This window comes from Tachypleus tridentatus, chromosome 1 (assembly GCF_004210375.1).
Source record: "Tachypleus tridentatus isolate NWPU-2018 chromosome 1, ASM421037v1, whole genome shotgun sequence".
Classification (NCBI taxonomy): Eukaryota; Metazoa; Arthropoda; class Merostomata; order Xiphosura; family Limulidae; genus Tachypleus; species Tachypleus tridentatus.
In genome coordinates, this window is record NC_134825.1 from 26,558,662 (window position 1) to 26,575,951 (window position 17,290).

Below are 17,290 nucleotides of genomic sequence, written 5' to 3' on the forward strand. Positions count from 1 at the left end.
TGAAATTATAATGCCCCCACGGCTTAAAGGACGAGCATGTTTGGTGTGACGGCGATTCGAACCCGCGACCCTTGGAGGACGAGTCGAGTGCCTAAGCCAACTGGCCATGCCAGGCCGTATAATAATTTTAATAATGTTATTAGTATTTTATTGGTCTAATGTTATCCGTCGCTGGGACAGCAGTAAGTCTACGGATTCGCAACGCTACAATCAGGGGTTCGATTTCTCTCGGTGGACACATCGGATAGTTTGATGTGGCTTTGCTATAAGAAAACCATAAACACTGGTGTAAAGTTAATCTGTCTCAAACATTATATTACAATTTTCAGTAATATTAGTTTTTTTAACAGGTACAATGCGTAGATCACTGGTATTATGCACAAAGCTACACAAAGGGCTGTCTGTGCTCTGCCCACAAGTATCGAAACCCAGTTTCTATCGTTGTAAGTCTGCAAATATACCGCTCTGCCACTGGGAGGCTTTTCGGTTTGAATCTAAAACATTTCCTTCTTGAAAAGCTTTTTATTTGCTGGTGTGTTTGCTAAAACATATGGTGAGCATAATTTTTGTGGCTTCAGTAAACTATACTAATTAGAAACCGAAATGAAACATTCACTAACTGAAGGTGTGTATTTTGACCATCAATGGAACTGCGTGACAATCGTCACAAAAGTAAGTGAGCTTCGACGTACGTGAATGAAGTTCAATGTACCCTGAGTATACAGAGGTTTGATAATTTCGAACAACTGGCTACGCATAGATCTACAGAACCAGCCAATCACGACACACGGTAACAACGAATGGACGTGCGTACGCTCCTCTATCTGTGCCTAATATATCAGTCAGTGTGCGCCATTGTACCACGCAAATCGGACGAAACGTGGTCAGCAAGTGAAACAATAGGTGCTCGTGGGTTTAATATTTCGTGTTATCGATAAGTCCCACAAGGTTTTGCTGTGTTTAGAAATAGCTTGTAGCCACATCTGTTGCAGCATGAGCTAAACACAGAAACAACGCTGCCAGTTTGTAGTACCGAGTTAATATAGACAAATACGTCATGTCTCGTGCATCGGCGATTACGCTATTTGCTCTGTTTCTCGGCACAGCGTTCCAACATGGAAGGCGCCAAGTTCAGGCTCAAGTGCTCAGCACACGAGTTTCTGAACACGACCTGAATCCTATTCCACAGCACAATCTGTGTGAACCTATTACAGTGCCGCTGTGTAAGGATATTGAATATAACCAGACCATGATGCCAAATCTACTTAACCATCAGAAACAAGAAGACGCTGGCCTCGAAGTTCACCAGTTCTTCCCTTTAGTGAAGGTAAAGTGTAGTCCAGATTTACAGTTCTTCCTGTGTTCTATGTACACTCCTGTTTGCACGATCTTGCCTCACCCCCTTCCCCCGTGTCGTTCTTTGTGCCAGTCAGCAAGGAATGGCTGTGAAGGTCTGATGAATAAGTTTGGATTTCGCTGGCCTGAAACTTTGGAATGTGAGAAGTTTCCAGAAGCAGGGGGACCCGAACTATGTGTAGGTCAGAACGACACAGAGAAGTCCAGCCGTACCGCGACTTCTTCACCCTTTCCTCACGCTGATTCCGGAAGAAAACCAACCACAGGTAAGGAGTTTATATGCCCAACAGAATTTCGAGTCCCCAAAGGACTTGACTATGTAGTTCGTATTGGAAGGAAAGAAGAAAAAAATTGTGGATTACCTTGTTATGGTATGTTTTTTAGACAAGAGGAACGAACCTTTTCTCGGATATGGATCGGCACGTGGGCGATTTTGTGCATGTTTTCTACACTTTTTACAGTTCTTACATTTATAGTGGACATGAAGAGATTCCGCTACCCCGAGAGGCCTATTATTTGTTTATCTCTTTGTTACTTTATGGTAGCACTGACGTACGTTGTGGGGTTTCTTCTGGGTGACGAAGTGGCTTGTAATAAACCTTTCGACCCACCAGAGACAAAGGCTGGAGTGAATATGGTTAGAACTATCACTCAAGGCAATAAAAAAGAAAGCTGTACAATCCTTTTTATGATGTTATATTTCTTTAGTATGGCCAGCTCCATCTGGTGGGTGGTTCTAACTCTGACCTGGTTTCTATCAGCAGGTCTCAAGTGGGGTCATGAAGCCATTGAAAAACATTCGCATTATTTTCATGTAGTAGCGTGGACAGTTCCCGCCATAAAGACGATCACTGTTTTAGCTATGGCGAAAGTGGAAGGAGACATCTTAAGTGGAGTTTGTTTTGTTGGCCTTTGGGATGTCGAGGCACTCAAGGGGTTTGTCTTGGCACCCCTGTTTTTCTATTTAGGACTGGGAACAGTGTTTCTATTGGCGGGATTTGTCTCCTTGTGTCGTATTCGTACAGTCATGAAGCATGATGGAACGAAGACAGATAAGCTTGAAAAATTGATGATTCGTATTGGTATATTCTCCGTACTCTACACTGTACCAGCCGTCATAGTTCTAGCCTGCTATTTTTATGAACAGACTTACTTTGAATCTTGGATGTTGTCTTGGCAACAAGAAAACTGTCAGAAACCGATGTACAGTATACCTTGTCCCCCTAAAGATTTGTTTAGAACACAAGGGTACTGGCCCAAGCCAGACTTTGCTGTTTTCATGATAAAATATTTAATGACGTTAGTTGTGGGTATCACTTCGGGATTTTGGATATGGTCAGGAAAAACGTGTAGTTCCTGGAGGAACTTTTATCAGAAAATATGTCATCGAATTGTCAACCACGAAGCCTATGTGTGACCTTACTAAATAGAACTATTAATATATTGCTTTACGATGTTACAGTTCTTATCATTAAAAAGACACTTTTATAAATAGTGAATGCTTGGGTACTTAAGCATGTTTCTCTTAAGTGTGATAAGTGAGCTAACCGTTTTTGCTTCAATGATTATATTAGCATCATGAACTGAATTCATGTAATTTAGTGCGAAATTAAACGTTTTCATGTTACTTCTACAAGTATGATTTAAATAACGTAGCTGTTAATAGCTTGCTGTATGTCTTATGATTTTGTGGACAGTTTCTGAGCTATGGTCTCAGAAATACTATAAATGTAGAAAAAGTAACAGTAAATGTGTTTATGATTCTCATTACTGAATTGGGTTATTAACTAATGTTGATATATCAATCGATACAGTATACCTCTTCCTTCGTATGTACTATAATATTTCTCAATAACCAGTAAGCTTATTTCTAACATCCATGTTTCAATTACTTCAACATCTTGTAAATTATGTAATATATTTGTAATTAGCATTAGAGATGTTTAATTATATACATGGTGATATTAAAGAAACTTAACCATCTACGATATTCAAGAATATTGATTTCTAAGAAAACATCAAGACAGACTGTTTTATTTTTAAAGTGTAACCATTGCTATGACCAATAGTTGGGTACTGACGTGGATTGTGAATTATCTTGTGTTTTCGTTTTATTCGATAAATGATTTTCATTCTATTGTGTCGTCATTTTGAGAACTGATTTCTGTAACAAACATAACACCACATTTTTCTCTTATTTTGTGTATTAATAATCATGACCTACATATTCATATTAAAGTCTTCAGTAGTTGTGGATATTTAGTGGAAAGCTATGTCATAGATTATACGCGCTCTGTCCACCGCCGGGAATTGAACCCCATATTCTATCATTTTAAGTTCTTAAATGGCCAAATTCAGATGTCGACAGAGAGTCCTTAAAGTTGTCACTGACCTAATGGGGGGCACAATCTTCAGCCATGCATTCAGTTTTTCCTTTTTAAATTATGATATTAAAAAAATCAATTTCAAACACATTCTTGTCACGTTTGTCTATGTATATTTTATTTTCTAATTTGAGCGTTAACTTCTTTCGTGATTGGAAGTAGAGAATAAAAGTTAGAAGAGGTGATTCCATTTATTTACTTCATAAATATTCTGTTTTCCGTTTTCTAAACCATAAATAGATGTTTCACAAATATCTGTATTATATTAAAGGTGTACAGGCGATTATTTAGCTCTGCACAGCCCTGACGAGATAATTATGTAAAGATACAACATTTTCTCTGCCAACAAATACATGATCGCGCGAGCAAAAGTGTAACGAACAACGTAAATTTATGTCATTTGTACCAAAGCAAGTTCAAGGTAGAACTTTATTTGATATTTTAAAAAAAACACTGAATTTCAGCTTGTTGTTCTTTCTCTAAAAAAAATCACTGAAAAATGTACTTTATTACATATAAAACTTAAAGTGTAATTAATTTGATATGTAAGTGTGTGTGTTTTTTTTCTTATAGCAAAGCCACATCGGGCTATCTGCTGTCTCCACTGAGGAAAATGAAACCCTCATATTTTAACGTTATAAATCCGTAAACTTATCGCTGTTCCAGCAGAGGATGATATTTAAGACTACTTAAAACGCCTCCAGCTAGTACAACGGTAATTCTACGGATTTACAACGCTAAAATCATGGGTTGGATTCCCCTCGGTGGACTCAGCAGATAGCCCGATGTGGATTTGCTGTAAGAAAATAAATATACACTACTGAAAAACCTTCCTTCTAATGTCGATATGAGGGTGTTTCGGAAATAGATTTACCAACTTTTAATCACAATACATGAAGAGTTTCGTACTTGAACAGCATTCTCAGACAACAGAACAACAAACCCTAGTTAAAATAATGTGTGAAATTAGGTTTTTTATTATTCAGTGTAAACACGGTAAGTTTAACATTTCCCGTTAAGTTCATGTTTTTATGAAGTTTGCTAATTTAGTTTTTTAAGTCTAAGTGATAATGCTTTGCAAACGAAAGTGCAAACACATTAAAAATGTCGCTTCAGTAAATAAAATAAATTAGTGTGTGTGTGTTTTCTTACAGCAAAGCCACATCGGGCTAGCTGCTGAGCCCATCGAAATAAATTACGAAGTTTAAATGTGTTTTCTCTCTTCTTTCGGGCAGTTCTTCATCTTGTTTTTTTTATTGTGATTTTAATAATTTTGTTTAAAACTGTCTCAAACACTGATAAAATATTGCCAGAGTCATAAAGTGTGTTTTTTTTAATCTTTTAAAGGAATCAGTTACACGCTCGAGTTTTGCGGTGATAGAAAAAATAATAATTCTTTTGCTTCACGTGAAATATTTTATTACATAAAAATAATTATCTTAAATGATACTGTCACGGATTACCTTTTCGATGTTATGTACTTAACGTATTCGTTTGAATGAAATTATGCGACGATAATTTGTGAAGTGATAGGTTATTTTGGAAAGTATTTTCAACATTATCATAGCATAACAAACTTCATATAGTTGTAGACATACGAGAGCCAAAGTTTGCTACCTTGGTGAGTCCTGGACAAACTGGTTCTTGTACAAGCGTAACTTGTTTTTGAGTGATGTATTATAATCATCACCATAGGCGAAAAATATGTATGTGTATATGTATATTTACATCTCATGATGACCTGACATCAATTCGTTGACTGACCGTGTTTGATAGAACTTTTATTTCACCATAAACGTCAGACATTTACTGTGTGGAGCCGAAAAGACCTTCATTAAATATAAATTACTTCGTTTACTCATCAAAACTTTAATATGCTGTGATTTTTCCTGTTTGAAAATTTATGTTTTATTGCATAACGATCTTCTTAATGTGAAGAAAAATACACTAACAAATTAAATTACAACTAATATTTTTAATCCTAAGTTATCTCCAGTTATTATCCATTTTCTATCCGTAAGTGTTTCCAATGTGAGATCGGTTATTTTCAATGTTCTTTGTTTATTGTAAAACGCTGATTAGTTTCTCTGCATAATCCTATAATTGTAGTCTCTAGGTTTACAGGAGAGACGTGTTTGTTTTTTATCTGCGTGAAATGTGTAACATTTTATAATAAAAACATTAAGCTGTTGCTTAAGATAAATAACATAATCCGTCTTTGTTTTTAGAACTCCGTAGTGGGTATAAACTAATAAAGGATGATTCGTTGGTGTGTTATTTTGTTCAACCTGTTTGTAATCTGTTTATTCACTGTATTATGTCGTGCGTCCTGGTACATCGCCTACACTGCTTTTAGCATTAGCTCAAAAATTGTGATCTGTAAAAGGTTTCATTTTAAATCGTGATTTCTGGGATTTTTGAAATAAAATACTTTATTTCTCCCACAACACTTTGTTTTTTTATTTTGGTTTTCGTAATAGCGTTTATTGGGAATATCTCGCTATTTTCTTCAGTGGTCCCTAACATGCGCTAAAAATATTTAACATTTGCAGGTTCACAAAAAAATCTCCCAATAACCTTTAGGAGATCATTTCTGATAATCCCTTTTCAAACATTAAACACACTTCTCATCTCGAAAGACAAAGAACTGAAAATTGTAGAACTAATAAAAAGAAATAACTTGGACATAATTTTTACATATCTATAAAGGCTTGAATGTATAGAATGCTTTGAAAAAAAAATTGTTGAACAGTTTCTACACTGAGTCATGTAAGCTAATAATGACTTTGCAGTTTACAGCAATACCTAATTAGTAATTGGGTTTCCAAATAACGTTCCAAAACTTGATTATTAATTCCACAGAGTTTACACCCACATGGAACGCATCTAATAGTAAAATTATAAATACATGTGCGCGATCATGTCGGGAAAAATAAACTTCACCGCTTGCAGAAGGCAAGGTCTTTGCGAAAAACTTTACAGCTCCGGTTTCCGAAATATAAATCTTTACTGTTATCATAAAGACGAGAAATTTAAATATGATAGGAGATTCCAAGAAATCTTTTTATTTAATAGCTAGATAGGACACACTTTGTTGAATTATAAAATGTTGGTGTTACATATAGGTGTTATTTTCAAACTCCACGGTACTGTACATACTCAGTGATAACTGAGTGTCAAAGAGCTAAGGAGTATACATTTTTGTTGCCCTCTTCATTAAAACCTTTCATGATTTTGCAGAATATTTCTCTTCAATTTCAATATTCATATACCAATTTTGAGAGGGGTTTAGCCCTGTGGAAACAGTCCCAACTGTTATTATGCTAGAGCATGAAGTATTTTCCGGGAGTTAGTGACTGAAAAAAAATAAGGTCTTAACACACTTTAGGTGAAAAAAAAAACAACTCCCCAAGTGGTCTATAATTTAATACGATACCTCAGGTGGTTGAAAACTGGGGTGTAGATCTCTACAAACAAGATGTGACAAACTGATAATTTTTAGATGTAGATTTTGCTAGTTAATTTTATGATAATATGTTGTTGTTCTAGTATTGAGTAACTACTAAATAAGATCTTATATTTCTAGTTAAACATATAATCTAAATATATTCTCACTAAAATGTCCCCATGACTACTTATTCCTCATTATCTGAATCATATTAGTGTCAACTACAGGCAACTTTTGTTAAAAGTACCTTTAGAAATGGCCTGGCATGGCCAGGTGGCTAAGGCACTCGACTCGTAATCCGAGGATCGTGGGTTCGATTCCCTGTCACACCAACTACTAGCCCTTTCAGCCGTAGGGACGTTATAATGTTACGGTCAATCTCACTATTAGTTGGTAAAAGAGTAGCCCAAGAGTTGGCGGTAGGTCTTATACTGCTAAATTATGGACGGCTAGCGCAGATAGCCTTTGTGTAGGTTTGCGCTAAATTCAAAACAAAACAAAACCTTTCGAAATTAACGACGAAAAATATATATAAGCTCACAGTTAATACCTATTTTAATGTAGTTTGAACATGCAACAGTTACAGGCTTATTAAATTATGTATAAATATGCTTTTCGACAGTATTAAATCTTTATTCCACACAGCCTGAAGGTTTGATTTAAAACTGTCTCGAAAATCATACTGTCAAAAATCAGTGGTTAGTCCTTTTCAGAAATGTTTAGTTATTAATAAGGGTCTGAAGGCCAAAATTAAAACTACATTAAATGAACAGGAGAGTCTAAAAATAGAAACTGATGCAACATCTTCAGGCGGTAAAAAAAAAAGTCTAAATAAGGCCCAGCATAGCCAGGTGGGTTAAGGCGTTCGACTCGTAATCTGAGGGTCGTGGGTTCGAATCCTCGTAGCACTAAACATGCTCGCCCCTTCATCCGTGGGGGCGTTACAATATGACGGTCAGTCCCACTATTCGTTAGTAAAATAGTAGCCCAAGAATTGACAGTGAGTGGTGATGATTGGTTGCTTTCCCTCTAGTCTTACACTGCTAAATTAGGGACGGCTGGCTCAGATAGACCTCGTGTAGCTTTGCGCGAATTCAAAGCAAACCAAACTAGCAGAATTGCCGCCCTGCTGGCTGTTTGTGCTAGTAATTACAGATTGTAGTATTAAACTGTAATGTTGTTACGTATTAAAAGTGGTACCATTTATTGAAATAAAAAGCTTTTTAAGAACTCCAGTTTTTCAATAGAACACTTAAAATTATATCATTAAAGATGTAAATTCTAATAAAACTTATGTTCTTGTTGTGAGGATTATACTTTTATTTAAAATTAGTAGTATTACTCGGAGTCGCCCGGGTTTTCGAAAAAAACCTCCTGTGCCACCCCGTTTCATATTTCGATGGGTAACAAATGTTTTATGAACTTAGGAAAAAATAAATAAATACCTTAAGTTTGTTATTTGAAAATAAAATAAAACCTGTTCTAAATAAGGGTTTCCTTATATGCGATGTCTTTTTGTTTTTTCTTTATTGGCCATGATAAATAGGCCCTTATGTAGAATATTTAGAATATCTTATAATACACGAACGGCATGAGTTTAGCCTAACTTCCCATTCCCCGTCATTCTTCTTCAAGTATTTAAATTTCAAACGTAAATATGCATATAATATCATATTTATTTTGCTTTAATGTAAATTCAATATATTTTTATGAATGTGATATTCATGTATGAAGTATACTAGAAGCAAAATTCAACGTTTTAATTTATAATGTTTCAAAAGAAAAAAAATATCTTCTTCAAGGTATTGGGCCACCTGGAGGAAAAAGTAAAATAAAACACGTTCGCTGGTTTTACTTTAAATCTTATATTACACAATAAGCAATATCATGTAGGCTTTACTCTTTTCACGTAGCCTACTTTATGGTAGACAGCATAAATTTATTTTATATCCTAGGACTACTGTTTGCTTTTTCATACACATATTTTTGTGTGTGAGGTTAAATATATAATGTAGTAGTAGATGTATACTTAATAATCTATAAGTAAATAGGTATATCTATTCTAATAAATAAAAATACAATATCACGTTCAACCCATCTTCCACCTCATGCGAATACTTTACCAGTTATCCTGACTTAACTTTAACCTTATTGTACTGTAACAATAATTTTCGTTTTACATCTATTTAAATACCTACACTTATTTCAGTGTAGTTTTATTTTTTTCCGTGTGACGTATAATATTGGCTGTGCAATTCGCAAGTTCCGCCTGTTTTCTAAATTGGTAAAATATTCTTGAGAGTAAGAATCAATAATATTTGTTTTACGTTTTTCAAACATTGTTGAAACTTCGAGAAACTCGCGCGAATCGTATAAAAGAAGCTAGCTGAGAGAGAGTAGAAGATTATTATTGGACAGCTACAGTCAATGCGCTGTAGGTTTCGGAAGCTGCAATTGTGATTGACGCTTATTAATCGGATAACTACAGAATTTGATCAGGAACGTTTACAGATGTCAAACATTACAAACATTTTAACTTCAGTGAATTAACTTCGGATATAATAATTTCTATGAGTACATTAAATATCTTCATCGGTGAAAGGTCAGGGGCGTGAAGCCAACCACTTAATTTAGCTTAAGTGAGGTGTGACAATATCAACTCAGAATTAATTTGCTGGAGAAACTGGATCGTCGATAAAATATCTAGTTCATCACCGGATATAAGAGTTAGTATTGTTTGCAAGTTTGTAAAACTCTTGTATATAAACCATTATTTGTAATAGCTATTGGTAACAACCGTTATTATAAATTGTATTGTTTGTTTTTTCTTGGTTGTATGTTAAAATATATTTGTGTTAAAAAAAAAACTGTGTGTATCAATCTTGTTATCAAATACCATGAATTTAACACATATTAATATCTCAATTAAAGTTAAAATTTCCGACTATTTGAAATCTTAATGCCTAGAAAACGTAACACAATAAACTGGAGAGTCGTCCCAGATAAATTATAAAACGTAGCATAATAAACTGCGAGTTCTTCCGGGATCAATCGTAATACGTAAGAGTATTTGTTTGTTTGTTTTGGAATTTCGCACAAAGCTACGCGAGGGTATCTGTGCTAGCCGTCCCTAATTTAGCAGTGTAAGACTAGAGGGAAGGCAGCTAGTCATCACCACCCACCGCCAACTCTTGGGCTACTCTTTTACCACCGAATGGTGGGATTAACCGTCACGTTATAACGCCCCCGCGGCTGAAAGGGCGAGCATGTTTGACGCGACCGGGATGCGAACCCACGACCCTCAGATTACGAGTCGCACGCCTTAACACGCTTAGCCATGCCGGGACACGTAAGAGTACAAAATAAGTATTATAATTTAAGCGTTTCTCTATTCTGCGTAGTCTATTTTATTGTACACGACATAATTTTATTTTATAGGTCATGCCTATTGTTTGCTTTTTCACACATGACATTCTAATTCTGCATATATTTCTTTGTGTGTGAGGTTAAATATATGATGTATCAGTAGATGCATAATTAATAATTTGTAAATAAATAGACCTATAATACTGTATTCTAAAATAAATGTCAAATCTACGTAGAATTTATTCGTATAATATGAATTTTAACGATAAAATTAACGGTTCGTATAGCAGACGATGTACGAAAATTTATCGTTTTGCGTATCTTTGCGTGAGTGAAGTGTGATCTGCATAGTGAATGCGGTGAACAAGCAAACAATCGGAGATTTAGAGTTATATATACAGACTGTGTTACATATACCGCACTAATTTTTCTAATTGTCTGAATCTTGAATACCCAAAGTGGGAATTTTGTTTATGGTGCTATTCAAAAGATGACTCAGAAGTTTTTGTTACGTACATAGATACTGACATACATGTTACGTACATTAAGATAAATAATCTTTGTCTACTGTTTATTTTAAGACTATAAGAACTGAAGTATAAAATTTTATGAAAGGTATTAATCTATATATTATCCCCTGGTGGGTCAATAGTCATTTTACGGATTTGCAGTGATAAAATCCTGGATTTTATTTCTCGAGGGAACAAAGTACAAATATCGGGGAAAATCTTTTACTTTTAAAAATCATTTTCTTGTCCGGTATTTTTCGAGTCTGCCCACTCAACAAACACACACACATATATTTTGGCAGAGTCCAAAATTTTCCACTAGGTGGATGCTACGAATTTGAAGTTTAAAATCTTTTCTGTATACTAAATAGTCAGACCAGCTCGTAGATGACTGCAATGTAGCCGTCTCTAATTTTGAATTACTGGCCATACGGAAAGTAGCCATTTAGCAGCACTCACCGTCACAAAGGTTTTTTTCATCCTATCGAATGGAACAACTGGATTGGCTTTGTTCAGGCCCACTTCAATGCGCACTTTGTACTTTTTTTTAGCAACTGCGTAAATCAACCTCTACTAAGCCAGAATGATAAAAAATGCAACTCTCTGTAATTAATCTACAGTTAATGAGTGGGACGCAATGCTGACGAAAATTCTGTCAACCAGAAATAGTAGTTTCGGTTACAGTCCGTGACACATAACATAGGAATCCGTGATCATTCGTTTCCCTAGGATGCAATAGTAGTCAAGTGAATAAATAAAATGATTTGTGATAGGGAAGGTTAAGGCAGAATACATTACATTACTATGTAACGATGCATAATTCAAAAAGGCAGCAGGGGTTAAATATCAACAACAACGAAACAGGATTACATTTACGCAATCTGTAATGGAATCAAGATTTTTAACCCTAGCGCTATCTCTTGCGCACTTGAGCTAAACTGTCTAGATCTAGTAAAAATCGTTAGAGCAGTGGTTCTCAGAGCATTGTTCGTGATAGTCAACCAGAGAGATTTAGAAATGGTTCAAAATGCTTTTTTTGTATTGTTTGGGAATTTCGCACAAAGCTACTCGAGGGCTATCTGTGCTAGCCGTCCCTAATTTAGCAGTGTAAGACTAGAGGGAAGGCAACTAGTCATCACCACCCACCGCCAACTCTTGGGCTACTCTTTTACCAACGAATAGTGGGATTGACCGTAACATTATACACCCCCACGGCTGGGAGGGCGAGCATGTTTAGCGCGACGCGGGCGCGAACCCGCGACCCTCGGATTACGAGTCGCACGCCTTACGCGCTAGGCCATGCTGGGCCAGGTTCAAAATGGAAGTCACTGACTCGCAACGTCAGGGTAAAGCCAAACATGGGAAGAAAAGAGTATGTTAAGGATTAGTATGTTGTCCACTCAAACGTTTCGATCCATTTGTTTAAATTACTGACCAGAGGGGAGGAAGTAATCAAGTAACGGAATTAACAGCTGTTTCTATAACGCTCTCCAACTTGAAGTGGAAAGCGAATTCATGTTTTGAACTCTGGGTTCTTCGATCTTTTCCTTGGTGTGCTGACGGTTAGGCCACCACGTGCATCCTAAATCTATATCAGTCCTTGTCGTCGGTTATTATGCTTATACACTTGTTTTTGCTGAATGTTAAATTCCTGGTTCGTTATCCCGTGCAAATGTTGACTGTGTCGTCCATCTCCACCTCAACGAATTTTTCCGTGAATCATCTGTAGGCATAGCAGTGCTACGTTCTAGCTATATCCTCTACTGTAAAATCCTGATTCTATCTGACAGGAAATTTTCACTGTGACAAGAAGCATTTTTTGACAGCTATTTTTGTCGCCCCAAAGAACTTGCCGCTCTCTGTAAATGCACGTGCTGTACCCCCACACCCACCCCCCGGTTGCACCGGCCATGCTTCATGTTTCAGTGAACCACTATCCTACAAAACCTATTCCACAAAAGTTTTAGAATTTTATTATTTTTGTATTGAAAATATTCCCTAAAACCGAACATTTTATTGAATTGATCGAGATTGTTATTAAATCCTTTTTCTACTTTCCATAGTTTTCAAATACTCTAACAAATTTACGAACTTGAAAAACTTTCTAATTTTTTTAACTTGTAATTATGCAGAAACCTCTGGTAGAAAAAAAAAATGTTCATTTGTTTAACATGTTAATTTAAAAAGTGTGTGTACTTTCTTATAGTATAGCCACATCACTGAGGGAAATCCAACCCCTGATTTTAGCCTTGTTAATCTGAAGACTCGCCGCTATTTCAGCGGGGAATAATTTAAAAGAAAAATTGATTGTTAGATGTATTAGACTGGTACTACGACACGTGCAACTGCCCAGGCTGTGATAACCTATATTTTGCAGTTTCCGAAAAGTAAACTTCCCACTCTATCAATAATATATTGATTACGTCTGAAACTAGACCATCACATTAATATCACTTTTTCAGAAAATACGGAGAGTAAGTGAACTGTGGATCAGATTGCTGTATAACTGAGAGTGTATATAAAGAAATATTTGCTCAGTCTTGTTGAAGTATGTCTTACGTCATCGGTATGGAACATCCTTCTCAACAATTTAAATTTCTTTATTATACCGACAATACTTTCACGTCTTGGGGTTTGACCAATTAGTCACTTTTCTTTATCTTTCCTGGTTTTGTTGACGTTATTCAAATTACTGTAACCAAAGAAACATATTTTTGATATGTTTAGCATTAAAAAGACTTTTTCAGTATGTTTAGCACTAAAGATTTTTTCAGTATGTTTAGCACTAAAGATTTTTTCAATACGTATAGTACTAAAATATTTTTTTTTCCAATACGTTTAGTGTTAAAAGATTTTCTCAGTGCGTTCAGCAGCCAAAAGATGTTTTGCAATACCTCTAGGCCCAGCGTAGCCAGGTGGTTAAGGCGTCCGACTCCTAATATGAGGGTTGCTGGTTCGAATCCCCGTCGCGACAAATATGCTCGTCCTTTCAACCGTGTATGGTGTTATTATGCAACGATCAATCCCACTATTCGTTGGTAAAAGAGTAGCCCAAGATTTATTGGAGGTGGGTGATGATGACTAGCTACCTTTCCTGTAGTCTTACACTACTGAATTAGGGACTGCTAGCGCAGATGACCTTCGTGTAGCTTTGCACGAAATTCAAAATAAATAAATAAAACTTTAAATATACCACTCTTTGCTGAACTCAAAGACATTACATTGGTTTTTACCCGATTGAGTGGTGTTTGAAACCTTGCAGCATATATAGCAGTGGGTCTTAACCTGGGAGTCGTGACCCTCTGTGGGGTCGTTTGAAATTTTCCGGGGGTCACGGAAGGTTTGGGAATTATTGGGGAAATCACGGAGCAGTTTGTAGTTTTTTGTGGTAAGTGCCTGTAACTGCCCACCAATGAGAAACACGCTGAAGTGCCGCAGTTGAACCTCATCAAGATGCTTGTTGTGCAACCACCTGTCTAATTTTGAGTAAAAATTTTCATGTATTACAACGTATTGAATTGCCTATATTTTTAACTATATAAAAAATTAATACATCAAACTTAAAATTCAAATATCAAAGTTTCTATCATATTTAGTATATTTTCTCATCATATATATATTATATCAACCCTCACAATAAGTGAATAAATAGGTTTCGTATGATGTTCAGTAATTCCATGGATTTTTTCATTTGTTTAGCACTTGTAGCATTTCTCAAGGTCATTTATTTGTAACATTTTCAATAAATTAGGATCTTTATATAGTTTTGTTTTATTCTACTTTTACGCAAAGCTCACCATTACAAAAATTATTATAGGGGTCACGGTAATACCATGGAGAGTCTCAGGGGGTAAGACAATGAAAAAGGTTAAGAACCACTGATCTATAGGATAGAACTTGCTAGTTTCTGGTTAAGAACCACTGATCTATAGGATAGAACTTGCTAGTTTTTGGTTAAGAACCACTGATCTATAAGATAGAACTTGCTAGTTTTTGGTTGAGAACCACTGATCTATAGGATAGAACTTGCTAGTTTCTGGTTAAGAACCACTGATCTATAGGATAGATTATAAGAGCACCAAGAGCATATAGAGATGTGTTTCTGTGCTTACGAAAATAAACAGATGTTATACATTCTTCATCATTCTCATGAGTACTGTTTAATTGTGGAACATAAATTTATGTTTTATTTGTTGCTGAAAAGTACTTCCGAACAGGCTCGGCATGGTCAGGTGGTTATGGCGCTTGACTCGTAATCTGAGGATCATGGGTTCGAATCCCCTATGCGCCAAACATGCTCGCCCTTTCAGCCGTGGGGGCGTTATAATGTGACGGTCAATCCCATTATTTGTTGGTAAAAGAGTAGCCCAAGAGTTGGCGGTGGGTGGTGATGACTAGCTGCCTTCCCTCTAGTCTTACACTGCTAAATTAGGGACGGCTAGCACAGATAGCCATCGAGTAGCTTTGTGCGAAATTCAAAAAACAAACAAACAAACATTCCACACCCAGTAGATGGCGTGATGAGTGTTTGTAAAATGACTGGTAAAAGATATGAGGAACACTTCATGTTCACTCAGGATAACTTTTGCTGAGATGTTGTCCTGGCCCGGCATGGCCAAGCGTGTTAAGGCGTGCGACTCGTAATCCGAGGGTCGCGGGTTCGCATCCCCTATGCGCCAAACATGCTCGCCCTTTCAGCCGTGGGGGCGTTATAATGTGACGGTCAATCCCATTATTTGTTGGTAAAAGAGTAGCCCAAGAGTTGGAGGTAGGTGGTGATGACTAGCTGCCTTCCCTCTAGTCTTACACTGCTAAATTAGGGACGGCTAGCGCAGATAGCCCTCGAGTAGCTTTGCGCGAAATTCAAAATAAACAAATAAATAAACAGTAATTGAAGAGGCCGATGAAAATCCAAGTTCAGTGTGGCATTAAAATGTTTATGAAAAGAAATGTTGAACAAGTTAATTATAATATGTTGCATGTGTCACTATTTATTATTATACATCCATTAGTAAAATATAAATCTTGTACATATATTTACATTACAGTAAAAATTGAAAATAAATGTTTCATAGTTTACATAAGCACATACTTTTTATTATATCAGACTACATGACCTAATAAATCATGTTTTCTGATAAATGTGTTTAACTGTCTAATACAAGTCTCCATACAGATATGCTAACATCAATGTATGAAAGTAAAATAAAAAATTCTACCTACGACTGTTGTCACACATACTGAAACATTTATTCATAAAACTGTGTACAGTCTCAAACTTAAAAAGCATAATGAATTATCTATAAAAAAACTTCAAGATACACAACAGCTTAACTTATAAAATACAGGATTAGCTTTTATGCAACCTTTTAAATTTTGTCTATATTATTATTTCAGTTAGAGTTTATATTTTTCATTTGTGAAACAATATGTGAATAGAAACTACATTTATCACGAGACATTTTGATATAGTATACTAAAAACATGTATTTCATCACATAAATAAGGGAATAATTTATTTGTTTTAAGCTATAATTTCAGTTAGTAGGCTCAGATCTGATATTCCACCATTTCAAAACAGACATTTCCTTACGTAAATTTTGAAACTGTTATAATAATATGAAGTTTCTGTTTGATTAAAAACTATACAAATCATCAGTTACGTATCAATATTGTGTGAGTTTTGTTTTGGTTGTGTGGGACTTTTACACAAAATTACATGAGAGCTAGTTGCTTTATTTTTTCTTAATTGAGCAGTAAAAGACTTCAGGAAAAGCAGCTGGTCATCACCATCCACAACCATGTTTTGAGCTGCTCTTTTACCAATGAATTGTGTGATTGAGTGGCACATTATAACAACCAAATGACTGAAAGAACTAGCATATGTGGTGGAACGGGGATTCAAACTCGTGATCTGTAGATTGTGAGTCGAACACCCCAGTCAAATGGACTATGGCAGATCGGAATTTCTTATATAAAACTCTTTTTTTTTTTTTACCCTATCCAAGTATACTTTCTTTAGTATATGTAACTAAAATCTCAGACTTACGTATCCTAAATACTGAAACAGTTGTTAAGAAAGCTTCATGGTACACTAACATACTATTTACAAAAACATTTTATTTTATAAAATACTGACGTATGTATATATATATCTTAATCTTTTATGATAAATTGCATCTCATGAAGATCAGTTTCTAACAAGTGTATTTGAATAACTAATACAA

General features: G+C 35.7%; 1 protein-coding gene across 1 annotated transcript; it reads left to right on the top strand.

Moving 5' to 3' along the window:
- Positions 1-815: 815 nt before the first annotated feature.
- LOC143244762 (frizzled-2-like) lies at positions 816-6,187 on the top strand. The gene has a single exon (XM_076490033.1). It carries the CDS (start codon positions 1,058-1,060, stop codon positions 2,771-2,773), a length of 1,716 nt encoding a protein of 571 aa, XP_076346148.1. The 5' UTR covers positions 816-1,057; the 3' UTR covers positions 2,774-6,187.
- Positions 6,188-17,290: the final 11,103 nt, after the last annotated feature.